Here is a 16,210-nt window from a genome sequence, read left to right as displayed (position 1 = left end):
GGGGGGCTTCCAGTGTGGTGTTCAGGGCTACGAGCTCCGACCGACAAGCGCAGCTGCAAAGCTCTGGGTTGATGACGTGTTTCAGCCGGTGAATCAGTCTTGCTCAGGCTTCGAGCTTCTCAGGAACACAGTGGTTGTGTTTGTGCTCACCTCAGCAGTACCTGGCTCCATTCTGCTGTTCTGGGCAACTCATGGTGTGACGGTTAGATATGCAACAGAGCTGCAGCCGCCCAGCAGTCCGCCTTTAAACCAGGACCAGACCTTCACCTCAGAGAGTTAATGCTCGCTTTTATGAACGTGACCATTGTCCCAACTCAAAATTTGTTTGGCTTTTCTCTACAGCTTCTTTCCAACGTTTGGCTTGAGCTTGGTTTCCTGCTGTTTTAGTTTCACTTTAATTCACATTGTCTCCATTCCCGCCTGTCTCTCAGTTCTCAGCAGGTCCAGAGCCGGGTGCTGTTGTTTGCCACACCGCATCGACATCCGCCAGGTGCTGCCCCATGCTCAGAGTACACGCTGCTGCTCAACAACCGGAGAACGCCATCGCGTGGACTTCCACCACAGCCTGGAGCGGTTTCTGGTCAGACGTGACGCTGGACCGCATCATGAAGGCCAACCTCAATGGGCTCCAACGTAGAGGAGGTTGTGTCCACAGGTCTGGAGAGTCCAGGGGGCTTCGACCCGTCCAACAGGTTAACAGCTCTCTCATCGTATAGTAGCAATAGTTCAGAGCTTCTCTTCTGTCAGGGGCTGGCTTGGCCAAGACTGGATCGTGGTTGAAATGGGATTTTCAGGTTGTGGATTCAAACCGGCACGTGTTTCCCCCTTTCTCCCGTCTCCTCCAGATGACGTTGCTGTTATGAATGTAGGATTTTTCCTGACCTGCTCTGTAGCCAAATGTATCACATGTATCAGTGTAACTTGGTTCCTCTTCAGTTTGTGTTACCTGCAGGTTCTGTCCCACCTTAATGCGTCTGTGCTAATGAAACGCTGAGGCTGAGGCCTCGACCTGGAGTTGATTCCTTTTGTCGTAGCATCCTTCTGTGTGTGTCTCTGCTTATCGCTGTGCGTTTGTCTCTGCTGTCAAACGCTCCCACTCTGCAGTGATAAATTATAGATTACCTCCTGCCAGGAGCCACCCATCATTGGTTCTCCTTGACGAGGCTGTTTACTCGGCCCCAGGCTTCACCATCGATTGTGTTGTAAATGTAGAATGTGATGCTTTGAAAAGCATTTAGTCTTTTATGAATAGGAGCAGGATTAAAGATATGAAGCTTTAAAACCGAAGCCGTCAGTGTCCCGGAACTGGAGGTTCTCTGCAGGGAGTCACTTCAGGGCCTTTCATCTGCAGCTTGAAGGTTACCTGGCTAACGAAGCGCTTCCCAACTTCAGCAGCCGAGTCAGGGTTGAAGCCGGACGGAGATCGGGCTGGAGCTCAAGGCTGGAGATCGGGATGGAGATCAGGCTGGAGATCGGGATGGAGATCGGGCTGGAGATCAGGCTGGAGATCGGGCTGGTTTGCTGCTGAGCTTGAGTTCTGGTTGCGGTGATCGGGTTCTCAGTCTTGTAGGTCTGGATGTTGTGACTGAGGATCAAATGCTCAAATGCATTCAACCATGAGGAGATGCTCGGTGCAGACGAGGTCCTGGAGGTTTGACTCCTGTCTATTTTTTCAAGTCGTAGACAAGTACTTGACGGCCGTCACTCAGTCCAGTCTCAGCTTCGTTCAGCTTCCCTCCTCTTAAGTCGGACCTGAATCTCAGCCCGTTTGCAGAAGCACCCGTTGGGCTCCTTACTTTGAGCCTGCGTTCGGGCCACGTCTCCTGGGATGTTCATATCTGTCGGCAGAGCTCCGCTCCTCTTTCTCCTCGGTCTCGGTGCTTTTGTTGCCTCCTCATTATTCGTCCTGTTTCTCGCTCTGCAGCTCCCAGGGAGTGTGAGGAGGACGAGTTCCACTGCCAGAACGGCTACTGCATCCGCAGCCTGTGGCACTGCGACGGCGACAACGACTGCGGGGACAACAGCGATGAGAACTGTGGTGGGTAACGCACACACGCACACACCAGCACACACACACGCGCGCACACACCAGCACACTCGCACACACCAGCACACACAACGCGCGCGGCTCACACGACCACACACCACACACACACCCACACCACACACACATGCTCGCGCACACCAGCACGTTTCACCACACCTCTCACACACACTCGCTCACACACCATTTCACTCACTCACACACACACACAACCCAAACAGCTTCTCTCGTCACACCAGCTCCTCTCCTCCGACCAGCCAACACACACAATCACACACACACAACCTCTCACACGCACATATGCACATGCACACACACACACAACATTCTCTCACACACCACACTCTCACACACCCCACGCACACCAGCTCTCTCCACACCACACACAAGCACACACACACACGCTCACACCACCACACACACATTCACAAACACACAACACACACACAACACGCGCACACCATCAACACACACGCTCACACACACACTCACACAACCATGCACGCACACACACACACACACACTTATCATTGCACGCTCACCCATCTCTCTCTCTACTCACGACACCCACGCTCTCCACACGCACCATGCACCACACACACCACAAACATGCGCGCACCCAGCTCGCTCACACACACGCACACACCAGCTCTCTCACGCACCACACACAGGCACACTCACACACCAGCGCACACACGCGCGCACACATGCACACACCCACACCTAATATAATATGAACATGACGCCCTCTTTCTGGGCCAGACATGCGGAAATGTTCGGACAAGGAGTTCCGCTGCACGGACGGCAGCTGCATCGCTGAGCACTGGTTCTGTGATGGAACACTGACTGCAAGGACGGTTCAGACGAGGAAAACTGCCGTAAGTTGGGATTCTTCTAATTCAACTCTCAATCAGTGTAAAACAGCTACAACCTTCAAAGTTACAGACGCGATGAAGTGCTTTTTCCTATTTAAAATAAGCCCAGGATGTTTATGGGTCTTAGAAAGATTCCAAGGAGGGAACTTATCTGTGTGGCAGCAGATCGGCTGAGCTTTGTCTTTAATTCTAATTAAGTCCGACAGACAACAAATCTGACACTGAAAAATGTTTTCACATTTGAACAGTCTGTTCTGCTGGAAGAAGGAGGATGTGGTTAATGTGGTCTCTGTGTGTGTGTTTCTCTACGTGTGCGTCTGCATGTGTGTGTGTGTGTGTGTGTCTGCGTGTGTACAGCTGCCGACGTGATGACAGCTACCTGCAGCGTGGAGGAGTTCCAGTGCGCCTACGGCCGCTGCATCCTGGACATCTATCACTGCGACGGAGACGACGACTGCGGGGACTGGTCCGACGAGTCCGACTGCTGTAAGCTCACCCACCCACACGCTGCCTGTCCTCCTCCTGCCTGTCCTCCTCCTGTCTGTCCTCCTCCTGCCTGTCCTCATGCTGTCTGTCCTCCTCCTGTCTGTCCTCCTCCTGCCTGTCCTCCTCCTGTCTGTCCTCATGCTGCCTGTCCTCATGCTGCCTGTCCTCCTCCTGCCTGTCCTCCTCCCCTGTCCTCCTCCTGTCTGTCCTCATGCTGCTGCCTGTCCTCATGCTGCCTGTCCTCCTCCTGCCTGTCCTCCTCCTGTCTGTCCTCCTCCTCCCCGTCCTTCTCCTGCCTGTCCTCATGCTGCCTGTCCTCATGCTGCCTGTCCTCATGCTGTCTGTCCTCATGCTGCCTGTCCTCCTCCTGCCTGTCCTCCTCCTGTCTGTCCCTCCCTCCTGCCTTGTCCTCATGCTGTCTGTCCTCCTCCTGTCTGTACTCCTCCTGCCTGTCCTCATGCTGTCTGTCCTCATGCTGCCTGTCCTCCTCCTGTCTGTCCTAATGCTTGCCTGTCCTCATGCTGCCTGTCCTCCTCCTGTCTGTCCTCCTCCTGTCTGTCCTCATGCTGCCTGTCCTCATTGCTGTCTGTCCTCCTCCTGTCTGTCCTCATCCTGCCTGTCCCTCCTCTCCCCGTCCTTCTCCTGTCTGTCCTCATCCTGCCTGTCCTCATCCTGCCTGTCCTCCTCCTGTCTGTCCTCCCTCCTCCCCGTCCTTCTCCTGTCTGTCCTCATCCTGCCTGTCCTCATGCTGCCTGTCCTCATGCTGCCTGTCCTCCTCCTGCCCTGTCCTCCTCCTGTCTGTCCTCCTCCTGCCTGTCCTCATGCTGTCTGTCCTCCTCCTGTCTGTCCTCCTCCTGTCTGTCCTCCTCCTGTCTGTCCTCATGCTGCCTGTCCTCATGCTGCCTGTCCTCCTCCTGTCTGTCCTCCTCCTGCCTGTCCTCCTCCTGCCTGTCCTCCTCCTGTCTGTCCTCATGCTGCCTGTCCTCATGCTGCCTGTCCTCATGCTGCCTGTCCTCATGCTGTCTGTCCTCATGCTGCCTGTCCTCCTCCTGCCTGTCCTCCTCCTGTCTGTCCTCCTCCTGCCTGTCCTCATGCTGTCTGTCCTCCTCCTGTCTGTACTCCTCCTGCCTGTCCTCATGCTGTCTGTCCTCATGCCTGCCTGTCCTCCTCCTGTCTGTCCTAATGCTGCCTGTCCCTCATGCTGCCTGTCCTCCTCCCTGTCTGTCCTCCTCCTGTCTGTCCTCATGCTGCCTGTCCTCATGCTGTCTGTCCTCCTCCTGTCTGTCCTCATCCTGCCTGTCCTCCTCCTCCCCGTCCTTCTCCTGTCTGTCCTCATCCTGCCTGTCCTCATCCTGCCTGTCCTCCTCCTGTCTGTCCTCCTCCTCCCCGTCCTTCTCCTGTCTGTCCTCATCCTGCCTGTCCTCATGCTGCCTGTCCTCATGCTGCCTGTCCTCCTCCTGCCTGTCCTCCTCCTGTCTGTCCTCCTCCTGCCTGTCCTCATGCTGTCTGTCCTCCTCCTGTCTGTCCTCCTCCTGTCTGTCCTCCTCCTGTCTGTCCTCATGCTGCCTGTCCTCCTCCTGTCTGTCCTCATGCTGCCTGTCCTCCTCCTGTCTGTCCTCCTCCTGCCTGTCCTCCTCCTGTCTGTCCTCCTCCTGTCTGTCCTCATGCTGCTGTCCTCATGCTGTCTGCCTCATCCTGCCTGTCCTGCTCCTGTCTGTCTCATGCTGCCTGTCCTCATGCTGCCTGTCCTCATGCTGCCTGTCCTCCTCCTGCCTGTCCTCATGCTGCCTGTCCTCCTCCTGTCTGTCCTCCTCCTGTCTGTCCTCATGCTGCCTGTCCTCCTCCTGTCTGTCCTTCTCCTTGCCTGTCCTCCTCCTGTCTGTCCTCATGCTGCCTGTCCTCATGCTGCCTGTCCTCCTCCTGTCTGTCCTCCTCCTGCCTGTCCTCATGCTGTCTGTCCTCATGCTGTCTGTCCTCCTCCTGTCTGTCCTCCTCCTGCCTGTCCTCATCCTGCCTGTCCTCCTCCTGTCTGTCCTCCTGCTGCCTGTCCTCCTCCTGGCTGTCCTCATGCTGCCTGTCCTCCTCCTGCCTGTCCTCCTCCTGTCTGTCCTCCTCCTGTCTGTCCTCATCCTGCCTGTCCTCCTCCTGCCTGTCCTCCTCCTGTCGGTCCTCATCCTGCCTGTCCTCTGCTGTCTGTCCTCCTCCTGTCTGTCCTCATGCTGCCTGTCCTCCTCCTGTCTGTCCTCCTCCTGCCTGTCCTCATTGCTGCCTGTCCTCATGCTGCCTGTCCTCCTCCTGTCTGTCCTCATGCTGCCTGTCCTCCTCCTGTCTGTCCTCCTCCTTGCCTTGTCCTCCTCCTGTCTGTCCTCCTCCTGCCTGTCCTCCTCCTGTCTGTCCTCCTCCTGTCTGTCCTCATGCTGCCGTCCTCCTCCTGCCTGTCCTCCTCCTGCCTGTCCTCCTCCTGTCTGTCCTCATGCTGCCTGTCCTCATGCTGCCTGTCCTCACTCCTGCCTGTCCTCATGCTGTCTGTCCTCATGCTGTCTGTCCTCCTCCTGTCTGTCCTCATGCTGTCTGTCCTTCTCCTGTCTGTCCTCATCCTGCCTGTCCTTCTCCTGTCTGTCCTCATCCTGCCTGTCCTCCTCCTGTCTGTCCTCCTCCTGCCTGTCCTCCTCCTGTCTGTCCTCCTCCTGCCTGTCCTCATGCTGCCTGTCCTCCTCCTGTCTGTCCTCATGCTGCCTGTCCTCATGCTGCCTGTCCTCCTCCTGTCTGTCCTCCTGCTGCCTGTCCTCCTCCTGCCTGTCCTCATGCTGTCTGTCCTCCTCCTGTCTGTCCTCATGCTGCCTGTCCTCCTCCTGTCTGTCCTCCTCCTGTCTGTCCTCCTCCTGTCTGTCCTCATGCTGCCTGTCCTTCTCCTGCCTGTCCTCATGCTGCCTGTCCTCCTCCTGCCTGTCCTCATCCTGTCTGTCCTCCTCCTGTCTGTCCCTCCTCCTGTCTGTCCTCATGCTGTCTGTCCTCATGCTGCCTGTCCTCCTCCTGTCTGTCCTCATCCTGCCTGTCCTCCTCCTGTCTGTCCTCCTCCTCCCCGTCCTTCTCCTGCCTGTCCTCATCCTGCCTGTCCTCATGCTGCCTGTCCTCATGCTGCCTGTCCTCCTCCTGCCTGTCCTCCTCCTGTCTGTCCTCCTCCTGCCTGTCCTCATGCTGTCTGTCCTCCTCCTGTCTGTCCTCTTCCTGCCTGTCCTCCTCCTGTCTGTCCTCATGCTGTCTGTCCTCCTCCTGCCTGTCCTCCTCCTGTCTGTCCTCATGCTGCCTGTCCTCATGCTGTCTGTCCTCATCCTGCCTGTCCTCCTCCTGTCTGTCCTCCTCCTGTCTGTCCTCATCCTGCCTGTCCTCCTCCTGTCTGTCCTCATGCTGCCTGTCCTCATGCTGCCTGTCCTCCTCCTGTCTGTCCTCATGCTGCCTGTCCTCATGCTGTCTGTCCTCCTCCTGTCTGTCCTCATCCTGCCTGTCCTCCTCCTCCCCGTCCTTCTCCTGTCTGTCCTCATCCTGCCTGTCCTCATCCTGCCTGTCCTCCTCCTGTCTGTCCTCATGCTGTCTGTCCTCCTCCTGCCTGTCCTCCTCCTGTCTGTCCTCCCTCCGTCTGTCCTCATGCTGCCTGTCCTCCTCCTGTCTGTCCTCCTCCTGCCTGTCCTCCTCCTGTCTGTCCTCATGCTGCCTGTCCTCATGCTGTCTGTCCTCATCCTGCCTGTCCTGCTCCTGTCTGTCCTCATGCTGCCTGTCCTCATGCTGCCTGTCCTCCTCCTGTCTGTCCTCCTCCTCCCCGTCCTTCTCCTGTCTGTCCTCATCCTGTCTGTCCTCATGCTGCCTGTCCTCCTCCTGCCTGTCCTCCTCCTGCCTGTCCTCCTCCTGTCTGTCCTCATGCTGCCTGTCCTCATGCTGCCTGTCCTCCTCCTGCCTGTCCTCCTCCTGCCTGTCCTCCTCCTGTCTGTCCTCATGCTGCCTGTCCTCATGCTGCCTGTCCTCATCCTGCCTGTCCTCCTCCTGTCTGTCCTCCTCCTCCCCGTCCTTCTCCTGCCTGTCCTCATGCTGCCTGTCCTCATGCTGCCTGTCCTCATGCTGTCTGTCCTCATGCTGCCTGTCCCTCCTCCTGCCTGTCCTCCTCCTGTCCTGTCCTCCTCCTGCCTGTCCTCATGCTGTCTGTCCTCCTCCTGTCTGTACTCCTCCTGCCTGTCCTCATGCTGTCTGTCCTCATCCGGCTGTCCTCCTCCTGTCTGTCCTCATGCTGCCTGTCCTCATGCTGCCTGTCCTCCTCCTGTCTGTCCTCCTCCTGTCTGTCCTCATGCTGCCTGTCCTCATGCTGTCTGTCCTCCTCCTGTCTGTCCTCATCCTGCCTGTCCTCCTCCTCCCCGTCCTTCTCCTGTCTGTCCTCATCCTGCCTGTCCTCATCCTGCCTGTCCTCCTCCTGTCTGTCCTCCTCCTCCCCGTCCTTCTCCTGTCTGTCCTCATCCTGCCTGTCCTCATGCTGCCTGTCCTCATGCTGCCTGTCCTCCTCCTGCCTGTCCTCCTCCTGTCTGTCCTCCTCCCTGCCTGTCCTCATGCTGTCTGTCCTCCTCCTGTCTGTCCTCCTCCTGTCTGTCCTCCTCCTGTCTGTCCTCATGCTGCCTGTCCTCATGCTGCCTGTCCTCCTCCTGTCTGTCCTCATCCTGCCTGTCCTCCTCCTGCCTGTCCTCCTCCTGTCTGTCCTCATGCTGCCTGTCCTCATGCTGCCTGTCCTCATGCTGCCTGTCCTCATGCTGTCTGTCCTCATGCTGCCTGTCCTCCTCCTGCCTGTCCTCCTCCTGTCTGTCCTCCTCCTGCCTGTCCTCATGCTGTCTGTCCTCCTCCTGTCTGTACTCCTCCTGCCTGTCCTCATGCTGTCTGTCCTCATGCTGCCTGTCCTCCTCCTGTCTGTCCTAATGCTGCCTGTCCTCATGCTGCCTGTCCTCCTCCTGTCTGTCCTCCTCCTGTCTGTCCTCATGCTGCCTGTCCTCATGCTGTCTGTCCTCCTCCTGTCTGTCCTCATCCTGCCTGTCCTCCTCCTCCCCGTCCTTCTCCTGTCTGTCCTCATCCTGCCTGTCCTCATCCTGCCTGTCCTCCTCCTGTCTGTCCTCCTCCTCCCCGTCCTTCTCCTGTCTGTCCTCATCCTGCCTGTCCTCATGCTGCCTGTCCTCATGCTGCCTGTCCTCCTCCTGCCTGTCCTCCTCCTGCCTGTCCTCCTCCTGCCTGTCCTCCTGCTGTCTGTCCTCCTCCTGTCTGTCCTCCTCCTGTCTGTCCTCCTCCTGTCTGTCCTCATGCTGCCTGTCCTCCTCCTGTCTGTCCTCATGCTGCCTGTCCTCCTCCTGTCTGTCCTCCCTCCTGCCTGTCCTCCTCCTGTCTGTCCTCCTCCTGTCTGTCCTCATGCTGCCTGTCCTCATGCTGTCTGTCCTCATCCTGCCTGTCCTGCTCCTGTCTGTCCTCATGCTGCCTGTCCTCATGCTGCCTGTCCTCATGCTGCCTGTCCTCCTCCTGCCTGTCCTCATGCTGCCTGTCCTCCTCCTGTCTGTCCTCCTCCTGTCTGTCCTCATGCTGCCTGTCCTCCTCCTGTCTGTCCTTCTCCTGCCTGTCCTCCTCCTGTCTGTCCTCATGCTGCCTGTCCTCATGCTGCCTGTCCTCCTCCTGTCGTCCTCTCCTGCCTGTCCTCATGCTGTCTGTCCTCATGCTGTCTGTCCTCCTCCTGTCTGTCCTCCTCCTGCCCTGTCCTCATCCTGCCTGTCCTCCTCCTGTCTGTCCTCATGCTGCCTGTCCTCCTCCTGTCTGTCCTCATGCTGCCTGTCCTCCTCCTGCCTGTCCTCCTCCTGTCTGTCCTCCTCCTGTCTGTCCTCATCCTGCCTGTCCTCCTCCTGCCTGTCCTCCTCCTGTCTGTCCTCATGCTGTCTGTCCTCCTCCTGTCTGTCCTCATGCTGCCTGTCCTCCTCCTGTCTGTCCTCCTCCTGCCTGTCCTCATGCTGCCTGTCCTCATGCTGCCTGTCCTCCTCCTGTCTGTCCTCATGCTGCCTGTCCTCCTCCTGTCTGTCCTCCTCCTGCCTGTCCTCCTCCTGTCTGTCCTCCTCCTGCCTGTCCTCCTCCTGTCTGTCCTCCTCCTGTCTGTCCTCATGCTGCCTGTCCTCCTCCTGCCTGTCCTCCTCCTGCCTGTCCTCCTCCTGTCTGTCCTCATGCTGCCTGTCCTCATGCTGCCTGTCCTCCTCCTGCCTGTCCTCATGCTGTCTGTCCTCATGCTGTCTGTCCTCCTCCTGTCTGTCCTCATGCTGTCTGTCCTTCTCCTGTCTGTCCTCATCCTGCCTGTCCTTCTCCTGTCTGTCCTCATCCTGCCTGTCCTCCTCCTGTCTGTCCTCCTCCTGCCTGTCCTCCTCCTGTCTGTCCTCCTCCTGCCTGTCCTCATGCTGCCTGTCCTCCTCCTGTCTGTCCTCATGCTGCCTGTCCTCATGCTGCCTGTCCTCCTCCTGTCTGTCCTCCTCCTGCCTGTCCTCATGCTGCCTGTCCTCATGCGTCTGTCCTCCTCCTGTCTGTCCTCATGCTGCCTGTCCTCCTCCTGTCTGTCCTTCTCCTGTCTGTCCTCCTCCTGTCTGTCCTCATGCTGCCTGTCCTTCTCCTGCCTGTCCTCATGCTGCCTGTCCTCCTCCTGCCTGTCCTCATCCTGTCTGTCCTCCTCCTGTCTGTCCTCCTCCTGTCTGTCCTCATGCTGTCTGTCCTCATGCTGCCTGTCCTCCTCCTGTCTGTCCTCATCCTGCCTGTCCTCCTCCTGTCTGTCCTCCTCCTCCCCGTCCTTCTCCTGCCTGTCCTCATCCTGCCTGTCCTCATGCTGCCTGTCCTCATGCTGCCTGTCCTCCTCCTGCCTGTCCTCCTCCTGTCTGTCCTCCTCCTGCCTGTCCTCATGCTGTCTGTCCTCCTCCTGTCTGTCCTCCTCCTGCCTGTCCTCCTCCTGTCTGTCCTCATGCTGTCTGTCCTCCTCCTGCCTGTCCTCCTCCTGTCTGTCCTCATGCTGCCTGTCCTCATGCTGTCTGTCCTCATCCTGCCTGTCCTCCTCCTGTCTGTCCTCCTCCTGTCTGTCCTCATCCTGCCTGTCCTCCTCCTGTCTGTCCTCATCCTGCCTGTCCTCATGCTGCCTGTCCTCCTCCTGTCTGTCCTCATGCTGCCTGTCCTCATGCTGTCTGTCCTCCTCCTGTCTGTCCTCATCCTGCCTGTCCTCCTCCTCCCCGTCCTTCTCCTGTCTGTCCTCATCCTGCCTGTCCTCATCCTGCCTGTCCTCCTCCTGTCTGTCCTCATGCTGCCTGTCCTCCTCCTGTCTGTCCTCCTCCTGCCTGTCCTCCTCCTGTCTGTCCTCATGCTGCCTGTCCTCCTCCTGTCTGTCCTCCTCCTGCCTGTCCTCCTCCTGCCTGTCCTCATGCTGCCTGTCCTCATGCTGTCTGTCCTCATCCTGCCTGTCCTGCCTCCTGTCTGTCCTCATGCTGCCTGTCCTCATGCTGCCTGTCCTCCTCCTGTCTGTCCTCCTCCTCCCCGTCCTTCTCCTGTCTGTCCTCATCCTGCCTGTCCTCATCCTGCCTGTCCTCCTCCTGTCTGTCCTTCTCCTGCCTGTCCTCCTCCTGTCTGTCCTCATGCTGCCTGTCCTCATGCTGCCTGTCCTCCTCCTGTCTCGTCCATCCTCCTGCCTGTCCTCATGCTGTCTGTCCTCATGCTGTCTGTCCTCCTCCTGTCTGTCCTCATCCTGCCTGTCCTCATCCTGCCTGTCCTCATGCTGCCTGTCCTCCTCCTGTCTGTCCTCCTGCTGCCTGTCCTCCTCCTGCCTGTCCTCCTCCTGCCTGTCCTCCTCCTGTCTGTCCTCATCCTGCCTGTCCTCATCCTGCCTGTCTCCTCCTGTCTGTCCTCATCCTGCCTGTCCTCATGCTGTCTGTCCTCATCCTGCCTGTCCTCATGCTGTCTGTCCCTCCTCCTGTCTGTCCTCATGCTGCCTGTCCTCCTCCTGCCTGTCCTCCTCCTGCCTGTCCTCCTCCTGTCTGTCCTCCTTCCTGTCTGTCCTCCTCCTGCCTGTCCCTCCTCCTGCCCTGGTCCTCCTCCTGTCTGTCCTCCTCCTGCCTGTCCTCCTCCTGTCTGTCCTCCTCCTGCCTGTCCTCATGCTGTCTGTCCTCATGCTGTCTGTCCTCCTCCTGTCTGTCCTCATGCTGTCTGTCCTTCTCCTGTCTGTCCTCCTCCTGTCTGTCCTCATCCTGCCTGTCCTTATCCTGCCTGTCCTCCTCCTGTCTGTCCTCATCCTGCCTGTCCTCCTCCTGTCTGTCCTCCTCCTGCCTGTCCTCCTCCTGTCTGTCCTCCTGCTGCCTGTCCTCATGCTGTCTGTCCTCCTCCTGTCTGTCCTCCTCCTGTCTGTCCTCATCCTGCCTGTCCTCCTCCTGTCTGTCCTCCTCCTGTCTGTCCTCCTCCTGCCTGTCCTCATGCTGTCTGTCCTCCTCCTGCCTGTCCTCATGCTGCCTGTCCTCCTCCTGTCTGTCCTCCTGCTGCCTGTCCTCATGCTGCCTGTCCTCATGCTGCCTGTCCTCCTCCTGTCTGTCCTCATGCTGCCTGTCCTCCTCCTGTCTGTCCTTCTCCTGTCTGTCCTCCTCCTGTCTGTCCTCATGCTGCCTGTCCTTCCTCCTGCCTGTCCTCAGCTGTCTGTCATGCTGCCTGTCCTCATGCTGCCTGTCCTCATGCTGCCTGTCCTCATGCTGCCTGTCCTCATGCTGTCTGTCCTCCTCCTGTCTGTCCTCATGCTGCCTGTCCTTCTCCTGCCTGTCCTCATGCTGCCTGTCCTCATGCTGTCTGTCCTCATGCTGTCTGTCCTCATGCTGTCTGTCCTCATCCTGTCTGTCCTCCTCCTGTCTGTCCTCATGCTGTCTGTCCTCCTCCTGTCTGTCCTCCTCCTGTCTGTCCTCATGCTGCCTGTCCACATGTTCCGTGTGGTGCTGTGATAAACACGCTGAAGCTGCTCTTCAGTGTTGAGGCTCCACTCGTTCCTCTTTCCTCTTTTACCCCCTATCTCCATTACTTTGTGTTTTGGACTCTCTCGCCCAGTTGTGTCTCAAAACGCGCCTTCACAATTATAAAGCGTTTTATTCATTTTTGCACTTTCACACTGAAGGTTCAGCTTTGACTCATGCACCCACACACTGGAAGTGGAGCCGCGTCCTGCTTCGCTCCAGAGACGCTGCTGCACTCATGTACTCATGTCCCTTAATTACTTATTTTATCTAGTTTTGACCAAGTCTTAAAAGAATCTGCTTCATCAACAACACACACACACACACACACACACACACACACACACACAGGAGACATTCCTCAGAGGCATAAGAGAGCCCATCCTCAGACAGCATTCCTTGGCATTGATTCCTCAGACACATGAAGGGCGCTTTGTTCGAGAGCCGCTCGCTCGCTCTCTCTCTCTCTCGCTCTCTCGCTCGCTCTTTCTCTCTCTCACCTCCAGGAACACTCCATGTCGCTCATCTTGTTACTTTTTGCATTTGCTTGCATGACTGACTAAATGCTAAATGTTTGAGTCTGACTGACTCCCGGGTCCCGTGCTGCTTCCTGTGGCCTGAGTCTGAGTCTCAGGGGGCGCCCACCTGCTGTTCTGATCCTCTTTCCTCCCCGTGCAGCTTCCTCTGCTCCTGCTCCCTCTTTCTTCCCCTCACTTGTCATTTCATTCCTCCCTTATCTCACGCCCACTTCAGCTTCAGTGGGTGCCGACTTGTGCTGTCAGGAGGAAACATGTCAGAGACGCACACGCCGCCTTAAGATGCTTATGTTTGATTCGGCTTTAATCTTCTCCTCCACCTCCGTCCTCATCCGCTGCCAGTTTCACATTCACTTTGATCTGATGGCATGTACAGATGAGGTGGGAGATTTAAATGTGGGGCAGCTGTGACGGGTGATCACAGCCTAAAATAAACAAACTATTTATGGAGACAAAAATATTACGTGTCAGAAGAGGACAACAAACAAACTTTGGCACTTTAATTAGTTAATTGTCTATGTAAATCTGTTCAGTTATTACAAAATGTTCAGTTACTGTTGAATCACAGGATGTCAACACATCTAGGTAATGTGTGTGTGTGTGTGTGTGTGTGTGTGTGTGTGTGTGTGTGTGTGTGTGTGTGTGTGTGTGTGTGTGTAGCCTCTCATCAGCCCTGCAGATCAGTTGAGTTCATGTGCAGCAGCGGCATGTGCATCAACGCCAGCTGGAGGTGCGACGGCGAGTTCGACTGCGACGACCAATCGGATGAGAAGAACTGCAGTGAGTCTCAGAGTTACTGAAACGTTGGTTGTGGAGACTGAACATCCTCCTTTTGTCTTTCTGATGTGGTTAACGGCAGCTTTGTGCCCGTGTCGCTCCAGACACGTCCATGTGCGCGGCCGATCAGTTCCGCTGTGGAACCGGACGCTGCATCCGGTTGTCATGGCGATGCGATGGCGAGGACGACTGCTCGGATCGCAGCGATGAAGAGGGCTGTGAGAAAACCGGTAAGACTGTGGCTAAATATAACGCGTGCTTCAGTCGTAGTCATGACAACAGCTCAGAACAGCTCTCCTCCGACAAACTCTCTTTCAAATGATGCACTGATCAGTTTGGCGGCTCCTCCACTGATGGAACGACGCCACCAACACAGACACAGTTGAAACTGACCTGTAAAGTGGAGCATCAATAGAGAAAAGATGAATCCTGAAAACCTGACTTGAACCTCATCAGTTCAAGTTAATGATGACTCCTGCTTCTTCGTGGATTATTTGGAGATGTGACTTTACCTGCTGTCGGCTGCTGATGTTGGCTCTATTGAATGTGCTGTGGTAAGAGGTTAATGGAAATCCACAATAGAACACTTGAGCTCTGCTCAGATTAAAGCTGAAACCACTTTGTGCAGCATTTTGTAGAGTAAAGTGGTTGTTCAGATCATCTGTGTGGGACAGAAGCAGACGCTAGTGCTCCGTTCGTTGGGCCTCTGGACACGTGTCAAACATGAGCACGCAGTGAATGCTTGTTTCACAGTGTGACTTCCCATGCGTCCCTGCAGAGACGCCTCCCTGCGCTCCGGATCAGTTCCAGTGTGGCAACGGACGCTGCATCGGGCAGAGGAAGGTGTGCAACGAGGCCAACGACTGCGGCGACGGCACCGACGAACACCCGCACCACGACTGCCGTCAGTCCAGTCGCATTCTCTCCTCCGCTGTGAAGATGGTTGTGCGCTTGTGTTTATGCTGAGTCTGTTTGTTGTGTGTAGGTCCTCGCTCCAACAAGGGCAACTGTAACCAGAATAATGGAGGCTGCGCCCAGAAGTGTCAGATGGTCCGAGGACTGGTTCAGTGCACCTGCCACACGGGATACAGACTGACAGACGACGGCAGGAGCTGCCAGGGTGCGTGCGTGTGTGTGTTGTGTTGTGTGTGTGTGTGTGTGTGTGTGTGTGTGTGTGTGTGTGTGTGTGTGTGTGTGTGTGTGTGTGTGTGTGTGCGTGTGTGTGTGTGTGTGCGTGCGTGTGTGTGTGTCTCTGTCAGGGTGTGTGCGTGTGCGTGCGTATGTGCGTGTGTGTGTGTGTGTGTGTGTCTCTGTCAGGGTGTGTGCGTGCGTGTGTGCGTGCGTGTGTGCGTGCGTGTGTGTCTCTGTCAGGGTGTGTGCGTGTGTGTGTGTGTGTGTGTGTGTGTGTGTGTGTGTGTGTGTGTGTGTGTGTGTGTGTGCGTGCGTGCGTGCGTGCGTGTGTGTGTGTGTGTGTGTGTGTGTCTCTGTCAGGGTGTGTGCGTGTGCGTGCGTGTGTGTGTGTGTGTGCGTGCGTGTGTGTGTGTGTGTGTCAGGGTGTGTGTGTGTGTGTGTGTGTGTGTGTGTGCGCATCTGTCAGGGTGTGTGTGTGTGCGCATCTGTGCACGTGTGTGTGTCTCTGTCAGGGTGTGTGCGTGTGTGCGTGCGTGTGTGTGTGTGTGTGTGCGTGTGTCTCTGTCAGGGTGTGTGTGTGTGTGTGTGTGTGTGTGTGTGTGTGTGTTGTGTGTGTGTGTGTGTGTGTGCGCATCTGCACGTGTTGTCTCTGTGCCAGTTGCAGTCCAAATCGATTTTTTTCTCTCATTCATTGATTAATGATGCAAACTGCAGGAAACGTCCCACTTGTTTCCATGTGAGGTTGAATGAGGCTTTGATCACATCAGCGTCTCCGTCTTCATGACTTGATGATGACCTGTGTCTCTCTCTGCTCGTCTTTGCCTGCTGTGCTCTGATCCAGATGTGGACGAGTGTGCGGAGGATGGCTACTGCAGTCAGGGCTGTACCAACACAGAGGGGGGCTTCCAGTGCTGGTGTGTCCAGGGCTACGAGCTCCGACCCGACAAGCGCAGCTGCAAAGCTCTGGGTGAGACGTGTTTCAGCCGTGAATCAGTCTCTGCTCAGGCTTCGAGCTTCTCCAGGAACACAGTGGTTGTGTTTGTGCTCACCTCAGCAGTACCTGGCTCCATTCTGCTGTTCTGGGCACTCATGGTGTGGACTGGTTTAGATATGCAACAGAGCTGCAGCCGCCCAGCAGTCCGCTTTAAACCCAGGACCAGACCTTCACCTCCAGAGAGATTAATGCTCGCTTTTATTGAACGTGACCATTTGTCCCAACTCAAACTTTTGTTTGGCTTTTCTCTACAGCTTCTTTCCAACGTTGGCTTGAGCTTTGGTTTCCTGCTGTTTTAGTTTCCACTTTAATTCACATTGTCTCCATTCCCGCCTGTCTCTCCGTTC

The 16,210-nt window shown here is 56.6% G+C and overlaps 1 protein-coding gene across 3 annotated transcripts in view; it reads left to right on the top strand.

Moving 5' to 3' along the window:
* Positions 1 to 2,832: 2,832 nt before the first annotated feature.
* The window catches only part of lrp4 (low density lipoprotein receptor-related protein 4), a 29,057-nt gene continuing 15,679 nt past the window's right edge, over positions 2,833 to 16,210 (top strand). For all 3 annotated transcript variants that reach the window (XM_029144488.3, XM_055507523.1, XM_029144489.2), the window contains exons 1-7: positions 2,833 to 2,922; positions 3,277 to 3,405; positions 13,622 to 13,741; positions 13,843 to 13,968; positions 14,517 to 14,642; positions 14,724 to 14,858; positions 15,711 to 15,836. In XM_029144488.3, coding sequence (XP_029000321.1) covers positions 3,288 to 3,405; positions 13,622 to 13,741; positions 13,843 to 13,968; positions 14,517 to 14,642; positions 14,724 to 14,858; positions 15,711 to 15,836 — 751 coding nt within the window. In that variant the 5' untranslated portion in view covers positions 2,833 to 2,922; positions 3,277 to 3,287. The remainder of the gene's footprint in view (positions 2,923 to 3,276; positions 3,406 to 13,621; positions 13,742 to 13,842; positions 13,969 to 14,516; positions 14,643 to 14,723; positions 14,859 to 15,710; positions 15,837 to 16,210) is intronic.

Source organism: Betta splendens, chromosome 3, assembly GCF_900634795.4.
Source record: "Betta splendens chromosome 3, fBetSpl5.4, whole genome shotgun sequence".
Lineage (NCBI taxonomy): Eukaryota > Metazoa > Chordata > Actinopteri > Anabantiformes > Osphronemidae > Betta > Betta splendens.
Note: the sequence above shows the minus strand (reverse complement) of the source record. Positions and strands in the feature narration are given on the sequence as shown.